The sequence below is a fragment of the Corapipo altera genome, unplaced genomic scaffold (genome assembly GCF_003945725.1).
Source record: "Corapipo altera isolate COAL_440 unplaced genomic scaffold, ASM394572v1 2c, whole genome shotgun sequence".
Classification (NCBI taxonomy): Eukaryota; Metazoa; Chordata; class Aves; order Passeriformes; family Pipridae; genus Corapipo; species Corapipo altera.
Window position 1 is genome coordinate 5,025,674 of NW_020884923.1, and position 15,878 is coordinate 5,041,551.

The 15,878-nt window shown below is 37.7% G+C and overlaps 1 protein-coding gene across 4 annotated transcripts in view; it reads right to left on the reverse strand.

Annotated features, from left to right (window-relative positions):
* The window catches only part of PLD5 (phospholipase D family member 5), a 171,920-nt gene that overhangs the window by 127,056 nt on the left and 28,986 nt on the right, over positions 1–15,878 (reverse strand). For 2 of the 4 annotated variants that reach the window (XM_027657226.1, XM_027657227.1), the window contains exon 1: positions 5,578–5,620. The exons of 1 other annotated variant lie outside the window; for it this stretch is intronic. Coding sequence is in view for 1 of the 3 variants with exons in the window: in XM_027657225.1 (XP_027513026.1) it covers positions 8,178–8,180 (3 nt within the window). In the remaining 2 variants the exon portion in view is untranslated. Of the gene's footprint in view, positions 1–5,577; positions 5,621–8,177; positions 8,552–15,878 lie in introns of those variants that run through there. One more of the 4 variants, XM_027657225.1, reaches the window with a different exon arrangement.

The window sequence follows — 15,878 nt, forward strand, 5'->3', positions numbered from 1 at the left end:
AGAACATGTATTTTTGACCAAGAGTTTCCAGGTGCATCTAAGCTGTCCATTCTTGCAAACAAATGGTGGTACAATGCACGCTGCCTATAGCTTTGTTTGGAGACAGCTAAAACAAGATCTACTGAAGCGTTTTTCTTTCTGCAGAAAATGGAGGAGTAGTGGGGAGGAGGATGGGGAACTGGAACACCTTTTTTTGTCTGTTTAGGATGCAATTAGTCCCAGAAAAGTCACACCACACCATATCCAGCAGTAAGCACTTGCAAGATTTAGCCCTAAGCAACTGACTCTGTTTTCTGATATCTGAGTCACTGCTGAGTTACTTTCTAAGAAGGAGAGTTTTTAATAGCAGATGAATTATTATCATCACCTCTTTTGGACACCTTTAAATAAACATGAGTATGAGCCACAACAGTGGCAACTATAAGCACAATTAAAATTGTAGTAAATAGACAAGAAAACCTATGACTTTGGAAAGTTTCCCAAAGTTCCCATACTTCTGCAAAAGTAAATAATTTTTAAGCTACAAAACAAACATTTACAACACTGGTCTGTATTAATTGTGTATTAAAATTCCAGTGTTACATGCCCAAGAAAAATTTTCATCTTATATTCTTCACTGAAGACAATTAGAAAGACTATTAGAAAAAATGCTGTGTTACGAATAGGAAACAAACTACTTAGAGAAACTTTTACACCAGCGGTAAAATATTAACATGTACTATAATTCCATAGAATTAATTTTTTTCCCTATAATTATCTATTGCTGTAAAGTGCTTTCTCAAGCAACATCTTGCAGGTATCTTTTACATACATGCATTTAATTACATTGTTAATGGAAAATCCTCCTACTCTCTCATCACTGACTAGAAGAATATATTATATGTGCTTCCCCACCACCACCGACCCAGATCAGAGTGAATATTTCATTGGACCATTAAAATGATCCACAGCAAACACACTAATTCCATGAGCTTGCACTAGAAAAACTATAAGGCTGCTACAACTGGTAAGACTATTAAGGTCATTCTATAGCAACATGAATTAGAAGTATTTTAACCTTTATTCACCCTTCAGACTCTTCCACAAATATTTTTTCATTTCCTTTTACTAAAAAACGACCCTAACCAACAGTAAAGCCAACTCCATTAGTAAATTTATGAAAGAGGTGTAGCATTTTGGGGACTTGTGATATGCTAACAACCCAAAAACTGCTACAGAAATTAAAGTCATAAAATTTTAAAGTATCGTATAATAAAATTCTTTCTATAACAGTTTATAAATTGCATGTTCTATCTTATTATGCACAGCATCAAAACTAATTTATTCAGTTAGATTGCTTGCATTAGCCATGACTTCAAGGAGTTCTGAAACTGATACAATAGAAAGATTCATGTTTATGCTGGTATTGTCTTAAATCTGTTCATTTTTTTCCAAGCATGTAACTCTACATAGATGTGTCCTACTAGGCTGCAGAACTGCTCCCTGTATGCAGTAAAATACCTAAATACACATTTAGTAAAAGTTATAAATATTGAACTTGTTGAGGTGTTTGGGTTTCTTTTTTTCTTCAAAAGGAAAGAATGAGCAAAGCATTTGTGCAATGACACACACTACAAATGCTGTTATTGACAGCATCAATATGACAGAATGAACTGCTATCACCTTAGAGCAAGTATTCTCAATCCATTCAAAACTATATCCATAATAACAGTTTCCTAGTATTTTTTGGTTTGTTCTAACAAACTTAAACCCAAAATTACAACTGCCTCCCTTCTAGGAACCTAAAAATACAGCAATTCCAAACCCATCAAACCCACCAGGATCACTAAGACAAAAAATTCTTTTGGGACTCAGTCTTTCAAGCTCTTCTGCAACTTCCTAGAAGCTCAAACTAAGCAGTTGGCTTCGGATGATGAACACATGAATGACCTTGAAACTGAAGGCACACATGAGGCACAGCTGGAGACGAGAGATCTCCCCATCACTTCTTGACTACAGACCACACCAGCACTGAGGGGCAGAGGAAATACCGTTCATGAGCACACCAAGTGCACAAAGAGGAAGCAGCCAGCTACAAGCATCATTTCAGGATGACTCCTGCAGCAAACAAATGCTAGCAGAGACCTTCATATATTCTGCCTATAGCATGCCTAATGTGTTGTATTCATCCCTCACATAGAACTCACTTTCTCATGCTTTGCATGTACAAGGAAACAAATTTTCTGTCTACCTGTGCTGTAGTAGAAGAATTATTAGATGCAAGTGCTGATTTTGTGATCGATCCTCTGTAATAGTGGAATGAGGAATGGGACAAAAAAAGGTTTGTTTTTAATGTGCCTAACATTTTTGACAATCCTACAAAGGGAAAAATAAGAAAATTAACAGTAGTGCATAAACAAGCTTAGAAGAGTCAGAAAAGAATCTAAAAAAGTTTAATTGACTTATGAGATATTTTTTTCATTGAGTTATCAAGCACTCTCTAAAATTAACCCCTTCTATTTCTCCAATGAAAAGAAAAAAAAATATAAGAAACATTTCTTTATCTGACTTAAATTTTGCAGGCCAGTTTGAGTCAATGGAAGATCGTTGTTAACTGTATGAGTCACAGTATGCAGTAGCTCTTTAGTTACTCCAGACCAAATGGCTCAGAAACTTTGTCCCAAATCAAGTATATACTTTTCCAAAACTTTATCTCCAGAATTAGTGCTGGTAAAATCTATACCACATTACATATAATTTTCCTTTCTGAAAAGGAAGGACCATAACAAAAAATATTAAAAGTACTGTCAGGAAAAAAATTAAAATCTGAGGTGTAATCCTATAGCATACTCTTTCTTGCAATTTTTCCCAAATGACTATCCAGTCTCAGTAATCACTTGCCCAAATAAATACCTATTATATAGCCAAAACAGAGTTCTCCCTGTTACTCGATATGTGTATGTCTAGTCATAGGAAGGAACATGTCAGCAGCCTCTAGCCTGGTAGTTTGACACACATGCACCACCTTCTATCCTGTGACAGGGAGAATTGCCCCCAAAAAATCGTGTCACGAAAGCCACATCCCATCACATAAGGGGAGAAAAGGCTGCAACATATGGTCTCAGAAAGTCTCTGAGCTATCCAAAAGGTTAGCACTATGGAATTAAAGCCATGACTACTAAGAAAATCATCCTACTATGATAATAGAGGTAGAAGTGTTGTGGGTTTCAGCACTGGATTTATCTATCCTCTTTGACTGAATAAGGATCTCATCATGGCTAGGTTTCACGAACGAAGATTTGGGAAAGGTCTCTACCCACGTTTGCTACAAGCGTGCTGGTGGCTAAAAAGGCCAATACGAGACAGGCATGTCTGGTTGCAAAAGGCACAGCAGAAAGACTCCTTAGGTGGTAAATTCTGCAGGGCACGATTCTTTCTGCATTGTCTTTTCTCCTCAAGGGTGCTTTCTCAAAGGCATCAGCAGCGTTATAGATGCTGTGTCTCCAGGCCTTCTGATTGGAGGCCAGAGTAGACCAGTTATGATGATCAATATGGCCAAGGCTGAGATGTTGTTTCAGGGAGTCCTTGTATCTTCTGTTCAGGGCTCCTCTCATGCGGCAGCCGGTGGTAAGTTCACCATAAAGCAAGATCTTAGGGAGGCGGTGGTCCTTCATCCTGGAGACGTGCCCTGCCCAACGCAGCTGTGTTCTCATTAACATGGCCTCAATACTTGTGATTGATGCTTGTTCAAGAACAGATGTATTGGTCACATAATCTGACCAGTGGATGTTTAGGATTGTACAGAGACAGCGTTGATGGAAGCGTTCTAGGAGATGCAGGTGGTGGTGGTAGATGACCCATGATTCAGATCTGTATAAGAGAGTAGACAGCACTATGGCTTTGTAAACACTGATCTTTGTACTTTTCTTCAAGTGTTTATTTCACCAAACTCTTTTATGAAGCTTTCCGAAGGCACTATATGCCTTTGCTAACCTGTTGTCTATCTCTCCGTCAATCTTACCATCTGAGGAGATGAGGCTACCTAGGTAATTAAACTGCTGGACTGATTTGAGCTCTGATTGGCCAATGGTGATGTGGGGATGATGGAAGACTTCCTGAGGTGCAGGTTGATAGAGAACTTCTGTCTTCTTTAAGCTGACTTCCAGCCCAAAGAGCTCAGCAGCGTCTGCAAAGCAGGATGTTAAACACTGCAGAGCTGCTTCTGTGTGGGCAACAAGGGCGGTGTCATCAGCATAAAGCAGCTCCTGGACAAGATGGTTTAAGGTCTTGGTGTGGGCCTTCAGTCACCTTAGGTTGAATAGACTTCCATCAGTACGATATCGAATGTAGATACCGTCCTGATCATCGAGGTCCACAGTAAGTCTCAACTTTAATTGTTTTCAGTATTCTCAGTATGGTCATGAAGTACAAGAATGGTTATGTGTGGCAAAACATCGCATTGCTATGAGAGTCCCAACATGTCTGGGCAACAGAATTTTGTCCTGATATTTCAAAACGCTGCAAATGTTGTGTTACGAACATTAACCAGATGCAGAAAAACATGTATTATCCAGCCACCTTCTCACTTCAGCTGTATTACTCAGGAGGCCGCTCCCATCAACTGTTTCACCTAGAGACCAGACTGACCTCTTCCCCTGCCTTCATTTTCAGTAACTTTCATTTCTGATGGCGTAACAAGATAAAAACCAAAAGGACAGACTAATGCAAAAAGTATCCCTTTTTCACAGTTTCTTCATACATCACATGGCTGAAGGAATAAAACCCTGTCTTGAACACAGATGCAGCAAGCATACTAATACTTTATGTAAACTACAGCAAATAATTTATAACTTCCTGAAAGCAACTAATTTTAAGTTACACTGTCAGTGTAATGGCACAATTTAAAAGATAGATTTCAGTGAGCAAATCCTGATCTACACAGTAGGTTGATAGTAGAATCAAAAGGAAAATTGCCTAAAAAGATAATCCTCTGTCACCAAAGAAAACTACTCCAGTTTAGGAATTCTTGCATAAACCTTGCCTGCTGTCATATTTTGCTCACTGGAAGTATTCAGGCTTCATAAACATGGGTGCTGAGATTTCAAAACACAACCCTATTACATTACAAATAAACACTAAAATACAGGTGAAGATATTTCAGCATTACCTTTTAATTAAAGGTAAAAGTGGTTACTGCCATCCTTCACAAAAAAGTATTTATTGAGCATGCATTTTCTATTTCACTCCAGAACGGTGCACACACTGGTGTGGTAAACAGCCTGACACATGGTTACGACACATCACCTGAACCAAACTGTGCCAGAAGTTAGTTGGGGCATATAAGCCCGTACAAACATGCACACAAAAGCTACACTGCAACAGATTTCTTCTGATTACTATCAGTATGACTACTTCTGAATGAACAAACTCTTATTTTTTGCCAGAAAATTGGCAGAATAACAAAGCAGAAAACCAGTAAAACAGTCAAACCTGAAAATATTATTAAGTCTTGAATCAACTTTATAGCAGATGCAAATCTATACTTCCTTTCCGTAAGCATGTTTTGTATTACATATGAACTCCGTATTTGTAGTATACCTCTTGAAATACAGGATTTATTTATACAGGCAGATTATCAGACTTCCAGTCAGTCACTGAAATTTAAAAAAAAAAAGTATTTAGCCCAAATTCATTTAGATGAATCATGCATCCAATTGTTGAATAAGGTTTTTTAAATTTTGCACCACGAAGACGTTTAAAATTAACTTTTCCATACCCAGCATAACTCTTGCACTAATCCTAGATGATACTTTATTAGAATTTTTCACTGCAATAGTCATGTCTACAACTTTTCCGTTTTTCAGGTAAAGCCGATACATTATTCATAATTTTACTTTTGTTCCTTAGACTTATTAGACAAAACACTTTGATTAACTAAACCTGGATATCTCTTGCATTTGACAGCTTGTAACTCGGGCTTCTTTAAGACCATTTACTACTTACATTGTGAAAGAAATCATATAATTTAAAAATTTTAAGAGGCTGTTCCCCTTGGACTAGCCGTGTCATTTATTACACAGCTGATTACTAAAAAGGGTACATCTTCAGGGGATGTGTGGGGTGTATGTGTCTTTTATTCTTTTTATTTCCCTTTCAATAACACATGCAAGATCCTTGCCCAGGCAACTCAAATTGAAAGAAACAGACCCCTTGTGAATTCCCTGCATTAGTTACCAAATTAATCCATGTCAAGCAGGACACAATGCAAGTTTACTTTGGTTTAAAGTTTATCAACTGCAAGTATGTGTCAGTACACGAATGTTATGTTTCTAGAAGGAAATGTTTTCATTAATTTGCTGGTACTGAAGCATATCTGTATTTGACTTATACAGGAAGTACAGATCTGAAAATATATATAACACCATTTGTTATTAGTTATGTTCTGTAATTACAACAGGGAAAAGCAATCAGATCTCCTATCTCCAATATTTTCCCGTAACAAAATTTAGATACTATGAACACAGTCTCTGACAAGAAGCAACAGTATATTGGAGTCTCTTCAATACAACGATTGTGTTTAATGGATACTCAACACTGGGTATTTTTGTCAAGAAATTAGTAATAATAATAATAACAACTGCCACGCTTAGATTCATGCTAAATATCTTTCCAGGAACCTTACAGCCTGGTTGCCACTCAAGTATTGATTTTGTAATCTATTCTGCATGTTGAGAAGAAAAACATAAATCTTTAACACATCGAAGTGGATTTGCAGTCATAACGTGAAATATATAGGCTATGATAACATGATTGACTATCTACAGTACTTCAGTATTTTATTTCTTGCCATTCAGTGAAAACACACAGAAAAGATCAGAAAGTATTCGGTGATAGTTTTAGTTCTTACATTTTAATTTTTGTACTGCTAAACAACAACAAATATACAACAAAGATAAAAAATACCAAATCAGACATTGTTTCACATCTGCTGTATACTTTTCAAACTCCCATAGTTGCTCTGTTAAAAATCTCCTCTTCTATTTGAATCACAAAGGGAACAATTTCCTACACATCAAGCTGGGTTGTCAAGTAAGTGTATTTCAGTGATCTTCAGACTTATTAAGTAATTTGTTTTTCTTTCACCCTGATGTACTGTAATTTCATAATCAATAAATTCCTGGACTTAGTAGGTACTTAAAATGAATGGCTGCATTTCCATAAGGGAGATTAGGTTTGATTCATATTTCAATTAAAAAAAAAAAAAACAAAACAAAACAAAACAAAACAAAACAAAACCAAACAAAAAAACCCCAAAACCTTCCATCCACCCCCCCCCCCAAAAAAAGCCCACCACAACAACCAACAAACCCAACAAAACAGTCTTGACAATAAATCTTTGGAGTAAACACACCCAAAATTCATATCCCCACTTCAATTCTTTAATACCTAGAAAAATGCTAATATGAATATTTTTATTCTATCCTCAGGCATTGTTTAAACTACTAATAACATTGGTATCAATTTACAGTAATTTCTGATTCCATATTTATGTGTTTATATTCTACTCCTATAACTATAATACTTAGATCAGAATATAATCACTATTCTAAAAAGTTTTCCTTCATTATTTTTCCCACCAAATAATTACACTAGAGAAACAGTGTGACTAATAGGTCAAAACCCAGAAAACAGAGAAAAATAAAAACTTCATAGCTCCCTAAAAGTCAAAGGCATGTACTGAGCATCTCTGTTTCTTTCAAAAAAGCAAAACCCCAAAACCCCAACAAAAGAAAACACATAAACACACAGTCTGCATGAGTTATTGGCATAGGTTTATTTATATTTGTATGTATAAAGTCTGTGCCAGTGGTTGTTGAAGAAAGATCATTTTAAAAGCCCGTACAGCTGTTCTGAAATAAATCAAGTAGACAGACTTACAATTTACATCAAATGCTAGTCAGCAGTGCTTCGCAATTTTAAAAGATTTTATATAAGCTGCACAACATGTTCAGTGGCAAAGATATTTGTCACCAACTTGCATTGCTGTTCTCTTGCAGAAAAACATTTGATAATTCCACTGTATCTTACACACTGTTTTGTTGGTTTAAATACTGATCCCTACTAATTTCATCATCATCTTTTAAACATTCTTTTCAGAGTAATAATCTAGATCTGGAGAAAAGTAAAGAGCTTCTTACCATTGTGATTCAATATTTTCTCCGTCTCTGGAGTTCAGCAGCAAGGAGCTGTTGCTGTTGCACTGCTTACTAAAGACACCGGAGGCTTTGGAAGCAGAGAATGTTTTATGTGGTTAAAATGTATCACCACCGATTATATTTCAGTCCCTCAATTCCTAGCCTTGATGCTCTGGAAATCAGCCAATCCAAGCGATAAAGAGGTTTGCAAGAAGTTGCAGAATTTCCACAGCAAATGCTTCATGGAAATGTTTTGCTTCTTGATACTTGTTTTTTATATCCACTAAATGTTAAAATAAATCCTGGCTCCCTCTTCCCTCCTCCTCTTTTTTTTTTTTCTTTTCCAAAATGAGATTCATATATTGTTCACAAGGGACTTCAGCACTTGCTACAGCTAGGCACAGTGCAGAAAGGCATCATGCCAGATTTCGCACACATCTCAGCCAAAATACCTGAATTTTGACTTGCAACACACCCTGTTATTCCAAACATGGATCTTCCTAAGCCAAAGCTCCTAACTGCCAAAATACACAGTGTTTCTGTAAGGCAGCCAAATGCCCCTTCAGATTAACTAAGAGTATCTTTTATTTGCAATGTGGTTGCTCTTTGTTGGTTTTTCTTTTTCTTTTTTTTTTTTTAAACACTTTTTTTTCCTAGTGACGACAATTTCATTCCAAAAGGATGAAATTATCATCTCACGCTTCTAGTACCACCCCTCTCAAGAACATACACCACAGAAAATCTCTGCAAAGCTGTAAGTACTTAGTTAATATTATAACAATCTTAATGTTTTCAGTGACAACCCAGAATGCTGCTCTGCTTGGTGTGATAAAATAAAAAAATAAATAAATAAGAACATGACAGTGCTGACTCCATGGACCTTGCTATCAAATAACTCAGTAAGAGATGACAGAGAGGGAGGCAGGAGCCAAGTCAGATATTACTGGTTAGTTTAACAGGTACTTAAAGGAATAACCAGCAACCTCACTATTTCCAAGCTTTTTGGATACCACAATAAAGGAATATTAAAGAAAGGGTTATCAGGAGGCTATATGGAGACTACCTTGGAGATGGTCTCAAGAAGAAAGCATATTATTGCACTAAGAAAGCACAAGAATGAGCTTGAAATTTTAACGCATGGATGAAAGAGGATGGAGAGATGCTTCTGCAATAACTGAGAGTTTATAAAGGTCTAGAAAAATCAAGACTATGCTCTGTGTAAGAAGGTAAAAGAAATTCAGAAGAGACGTTTGTAGCTTTCTTCTATTCTCTTTGCAACAGGATACAATCATGATTTTCATTGAAACTGAATGGGTATGAGAGTGCAAGACTGAGCTGAAGAAATCAAGGAAAAGGATGCTGGACTAATTGGCAAGTTTGTTTAAGAGATGAAGAAAAGCTGGGAGGAAGTTTTGAATGTTTTTTTGAAACAGTAATGAACCTTTTTTAAGAAATTACACAAAGAAATAAGATTTAATCATCAATAACACTGATGATGTTGTTTCTGAACATATAGAAAGAACAAAGTAATAAATTACACATGTTATGGACATCATGTCAAGATTAGGTCGTTTTCCAGAGTGCAGCAATAGGGGAGTTTGCAGGAGGTCTGTTTAAGCTGTTTTGAGCTGTTGTTACCCAGTTGAATAGCCACAAGAAACTCTCTTTATTCCAAATCTTTCTTCTTCAGTCAGAGTTAAAGAAATTCATTTGCAAGCCACCATGAAAAAGATGAATGACTTGTATTTACAGATGAGCTATCTGATGTAAATAAAGGGTCCATTGTTCAACCCCTAAGAAACATAGTAAGATGGAGTGGAAAGAGGCACTGAAGGAGCTATTAAGAAGGTAGAAGGGAAAATAAGAAAAACAGGTTCTATGAAACAAAAAGAGACAAAATTTCAGGAAGAAAAATGGACAACAGCATACAAGACAACATACAAAACATACAAAGGAAATCAGTACAGAGCACTGGTTTCATCGTTTGACCAGAAAGCTGTCTATGGATATTCTGTCTCGAGTAGCTTCAGCAGCATGGAGGGAGCAGGAGATGCATTGATTGGTAAGTGCCCAGTGCCACACCAGAACTTTGGCAGAGACCATAAACAACCTTTATAGTCGTATTAGTCCAACTGTTAATGGGATTCCCATCTGAGAGTCTTCATTTGTAATATCACTGAGACCCAACAGACAATTCTGTGGAACAATTCAATTGCAATCAATCAGGTTACTGAGGTTTGTTCTTTTTAGAAACGAAAACTTTCTCATCAGAATGTTTTCAGCCATCTTACTACTCTGCACAAACCTTTCCTGCGATCCTTGAAATTTCTGAAAACCTTATATTCACAAAAGATCCCTGGGAGAGTGACCAGATGAATATGAAGACATGCAGCCAAGTCTTGCTCCTGTATGATTCTACACAAAATGCATATGGGACAGGGTGATATGGCCCTATTCATACCTGCAAATAATTTTCAACTCTGCCTTTCAGTCAGTGAAGTCAGAATGCTTCCATACTTTAATGAACAGTTATTAAATTAATTGAATTCATACACATTTCAGAATGAATTCTGGCACAGTCTTCTCACAATGAAAACACACACCTCCCAAACTCAAGTGCAAATATCATCTCCTAAATTCAACTAAAAGACAATTCTATACAGAACAAGCCCTATCATACACCTATATGGAAAAAAAATAATTAAAGTTAAAAAAAACCAAGAAAAAATAATACGAGTTAACTAATTTACTTCAGCATTAGGACTCTTGCTTCCTAAGAAAGCCAACTTTTCCATTTACTTCAAACTCTTTCCAGCACACACAGAGAAGAAGAAATGCCCACTAAGGAAAAGAATTATGTACTGATATAACTGCACAAGTTTAAATGTGAACTTCAACTTCTTCATCTACATAAGCCTTAAAGATGAAATCCTTTTTTTTTTTTCCTCTTCAATTCTTAAAGGATCCATAAGCAATGGGAGCTTAAATTTTCTGGACAGGTCCAGAATGTCTCATTTTTAAGAGGAAACCATCTTCCTCCCAAGTTTGAGTTAAAAACCTTCATTTAATCCTTTCTAGCTGGTTACAGCCCTCTTGACAGGATTCACCCCTCTGAGCAGATTAACTGTCATCATGAGCCCCATGCTTCAGGGGCTATTTAAAAAATAAAAATAAAGCTCTCAAAAGTATCTGATCACATTCTTTAGGCCCCTCTAGAAATGTAGTCAGTAGGCCACATAGTTTAAACACTTATTTAGACAGTGTTTCTTAAGCAATGACATAAGGATGCCCTTGAATGCTTTAAATGATCAAGAAATGCACAATGAGGCTGAAAAACCGAAGTTGGATTAATAGTAACCTACTTTTTGTGATGAAAATAGATTAGATCTGGCAATACAGGTCATTTCGCACATACACGTTCTTTGCAGCATGTAAACATTCACACTAGAGCCCTCAATCTGCAGCAATTGAAAAACTTCATAAAACAACTGATCAAAGAACTGAATTTTTGGTAGAACTTCTTTTTTTGGCATTTGGTTGTTTTCTGAAGAGAAGATGAAAAAAGATTATTTCAATTTGTCATTGAATGAAAACTCCCAATAAATTTAAATGCAGAACTGTTGAGTCATTTTGGATTTGTCTGAGATACCACAAAGCCTCAGGAACATGCAGTTATGGTCTCTCTTGTGGCTCTCTGTAAGTCTTTCCAAATTGTCTCTAGCATTATGAAGCACGATCTCTTCCCAGTAGTTGTAAAAAATAATTAAAGTATCTATGAACAGTTTGCTGTAAATAGTTAAAAATAAATCACAGCCTTAATAAGTAACAAGACAAAAAATATAGTATTATTTGAAAGAACAGAATGAAGATGGCATACATCTGCAGCAATTCTAAAGGTCAGCAAAGCAAAATAAAATCTCAAAGACACCTAGACAAAACATGAAAATTATCAATGAAAGACTTTGATTTTTTTAAATAATTTCATATTTCACAAAGGATCTTTTCCAAAATCTTCACTCTCAGAAAAGGTCTAAATCCATGATGATAGTGCATTCTGCATAGATCCCAGCTTTCTCATTTTAAGGATATTAACTTTCATCAGCAACAGAAAGCAAGAAACCAGGGTGGAACACAATAAGGCATTTCAAGATCTTAAGTAGCTTAAAATTCAAGCTCAAAAATTTTCAGTACGGAGTTTAGCCTGCCTTGGTCAGATGAACTTGAACAACAGAATTCTGAATTTTATTGTTAAAGGCTTAGAGCAAACAGAAGTGCTCTTAAAAAAGCACAGTGATAAGAGGCAAGTGGCTATGCAAGACAGGAGAATGGACATGGCAGTGACCATGCCTGGCAGATGACTAGAGCCACAAGACCACTGTGTGGAGCAAGAACCATGGTCCTATTTAATTTTACTGTGGCATTGCCTTCATACAAAAAAAATATATGAAATGTATGTTCATACAGTAGCACCTCAGATGGCACCTCTTCTATTTGCTTGGGTCTTTTCACCAGAGCCTTTATTTCAACATAACCTCTCCAACATTCTGTTGTATAACTTGGTTGTCACTATCCCAACTGGTTTTTTTTCAGAATCAAGTTGTTTTTTCCTGAAAATGTAAGTCCCTATCCAGTATTGCTATAAAGAAGTATGTCCAAAGTACACTCTGAGTGTAAACTGGTAAAGTACTCTATTTCTATGGACAAAAAAAGTCAACTGAACATATGCTGAGAAACACAAAAATTCTCCATTTTTCAAAAATCTAGCTAGCACAGGAACTCCAAAGCCAAATAACACAACTATAAATGTCAGTATTAGATCTCCATTGTTCATCAGTTTCATTAACAACATGGGAAAGCAACAGAATTTGCAGGAAAAAAAGAAGTTGCTGGAAAGAAAGAGAAAGAAAGCAGAAAGAAGAAGGAAGAGAGCTGGGGCCAATGGGGATTGGTGTGGAAATAGAGGCAGAACAGCAAGGTTGCTCAATCTGGTCCCTCTTCAAGGCTTGCTGGATCTACAGATCAATAGCTAGAACAAAAACCAATGACCAACATCACCCAAAATCAAAGACATCAGCACCTAGTCTGTTACTCTTCCAGAAGACAGCAATGTTTCACCTTGCAAGAAACTTTACCAAAATCTCAGATATAAGTTACATCTTGAAATCCCCTCACTTATACAATTCATACATTATTGTCAGTGAGACTTTCCAGTGGTAAATTCCTCTTCTTCAAGAGGACTTATAAAAGCGCAGCCTCGAATACTTCAAATAATGTTCTGAAGCAGAAAGACGATTAAAAAGTTCTGTTGGCCTTGCAGGAAAGAAAACTTTTATGCAAAATTCTGCTTGTAGAGATTTGGACCTCACACCAATAGAACATAATTTCAAATCAGTGGAAATACATTCAGATCTTATGAAACTGGTACAGCATCTACAGAACAGAATAGGCTACTTGCAAATTAAGACTCTACTCAAGCAGTAGCCAAAGACTGAAACATGGTCCTGAATGTTTAGCATTACCCAGCACTAAACTGATGCTCACAGATCATAACTGGAGCTGTTGTCAGCTATTTAAATGAGCAGTATCAATACACAGAGGATGATGGGTTTTCATTGTTATCAAAACCAAACACTGCTTACAATTTTCAAAGAAATATTTTCACATTATTTTGTGAAGACCTGAAAGTTCTTCACAAGCTGAAGTTAAGAACAGTTGAAGGTAAGAACAGTTGCAAAAGAAATTCCATCACATTTTCTTACAAAAAAAAAAAAAAAAAAGAAAGAAGGAAGAAAAAGAGAGAAAGATAAAGCCTTCTTATGTATCAGATGCAGCTGAAAAAACATATGAGTGCTGCCTCCCAGAGTCCAGCTGCCTGGAAACAATACTTTCTGTTTTGCTGTGGTACACCGACTGATTCAGCAGCCAAGAAAATCTCCAAGGGCAGTGAAACAATAACTAGATTCCCTGTTTCTGCCAACCACTGTACTGAGGGGGTCACATTGGACCACCCCAGTCCAAGCTATGCACAGACCTAGGTTTCTGTGTTGCCTAAGCAGCACAGACAGGTATCAGTTTCAAAATGGAGCTGAATCCATCTCTCTCTCTCATATGCACATGGATCCTTGCCTGCACAACTTCATAAAGGAAAAGAGTTAATAAACAGACCCTCTCTCTCCACAGGTCCCAAGAATGACTCTGTCTCCCACCACTCCTCCACTCAGAGCAGCCAGGTGGGCTATAAGAGCCTCTCCAGCACTCTGGGGAGATGGTTGGAGGAAGAGAGGCACAGGAGTGAGATGCAGAGCTACTCTGAGAGGGTGGGCAGCTTCCACTTTCTGCCATCACTGTCAACAGAGACAATGCCACTGTTTCTATGCATGCTGCAGCCAAATGACTCAGAGCAGCACAGCATTTCTTGATCTAACCACTTAAATTACCACACACTGTAATCATGTTCTAAAGCAAAAAGCAGATGTTAAAGGAATCCCACTTAAAGAAGTTTAGGGTTTATTGTATTGAGTACTAATGCGAGATCACTGTTTAGCAAGTTTGCAGCATCCTTCCACTGCAAAGTAACTTATGAGACATTTCTTAAAAGAAGCCAAATACAAAGAGTATGATCCTATTTTTTTCCAGCCGAAAGAAAACAAAACATTGCCTCTTTTCATCCTTAGTGAAGACGGGACACGGCCCTTAAAGTGCGATCAGTGTAATTCAGGGAAATATTCGTTCCGTTCACCGAGAAATACGCTCAACAGGGCAGTACTCCCGGCAGGCTGAGGGTAGGTTGGCCCCTACGCAAGGCGGGGAGCAGACAGGCAGGGGCGGCACCGGCGGCCGCTCCCCGTTCCCCGCCGCTCTCCCGGCGCGGCTCCCCGCGGCCACCAGGGGGCGGTGCAGCCCCGCGGGCCGGGCAGGCGGAGCTGCCGCGGTGCCCCGGCGCTGAGGGCGGGAGCGGCCACGGCACATCCTGCCGGGCACCTGAGAACACGGACCTTGTACAGACAGAGCCTACGTAGTGTATGCGCTAAAAATAGCCAATTAGTATTTGGCCTCCAGCGTTAACAACGTTAGCTGCCTTGATATAATTCCATTCTGTTTCCATGAGAAATTACCACTTAATATGATTTTACTGGATTATACAATACATGTCATTATGCTGCGGTACTCTGCATAATGCCAGTAAGCATTAACAAGAGCTTAATTAATACCAATAACTTAATCCCAATAACTTGGGTAGAAGAGGAAAGAAATGGCAAAAAGATCAAAGGTGCTACCACTCAGCTGAGAATAGCTGGATACATAAGCGGAGAAATGTAGCAGCCCCTAAGGAGATCTTCAGGGCCTGGTGTGACCTCAGGGTTGTGACAGATAAAGGTGAGTTACATCTGTTGGACTTCCTTGATCATGACGCCTCTCCAAAACTGTCCTCAGACAGCTGATGTCTGATAAACAGATACAGGCTAGACATGGATGGCTCTGGAAAACTCCAGATGAAATTCAGAGGCACAGCACAGTACTATTGCAGAGTCCTATGGACAAGAAAATACTCAGAAAGGCATTGGATGGCTAAGGCTCAGATTCCTGCGTGACAGTACCTGACAGACATGGTGGCATTATCCCAAGCAACAGGGCCAGGAAAGTGCCAAACTATTGCAGTGTAAAAAGCTCAGTGAGAAATATAACCTACTTTAAAAATCAGCA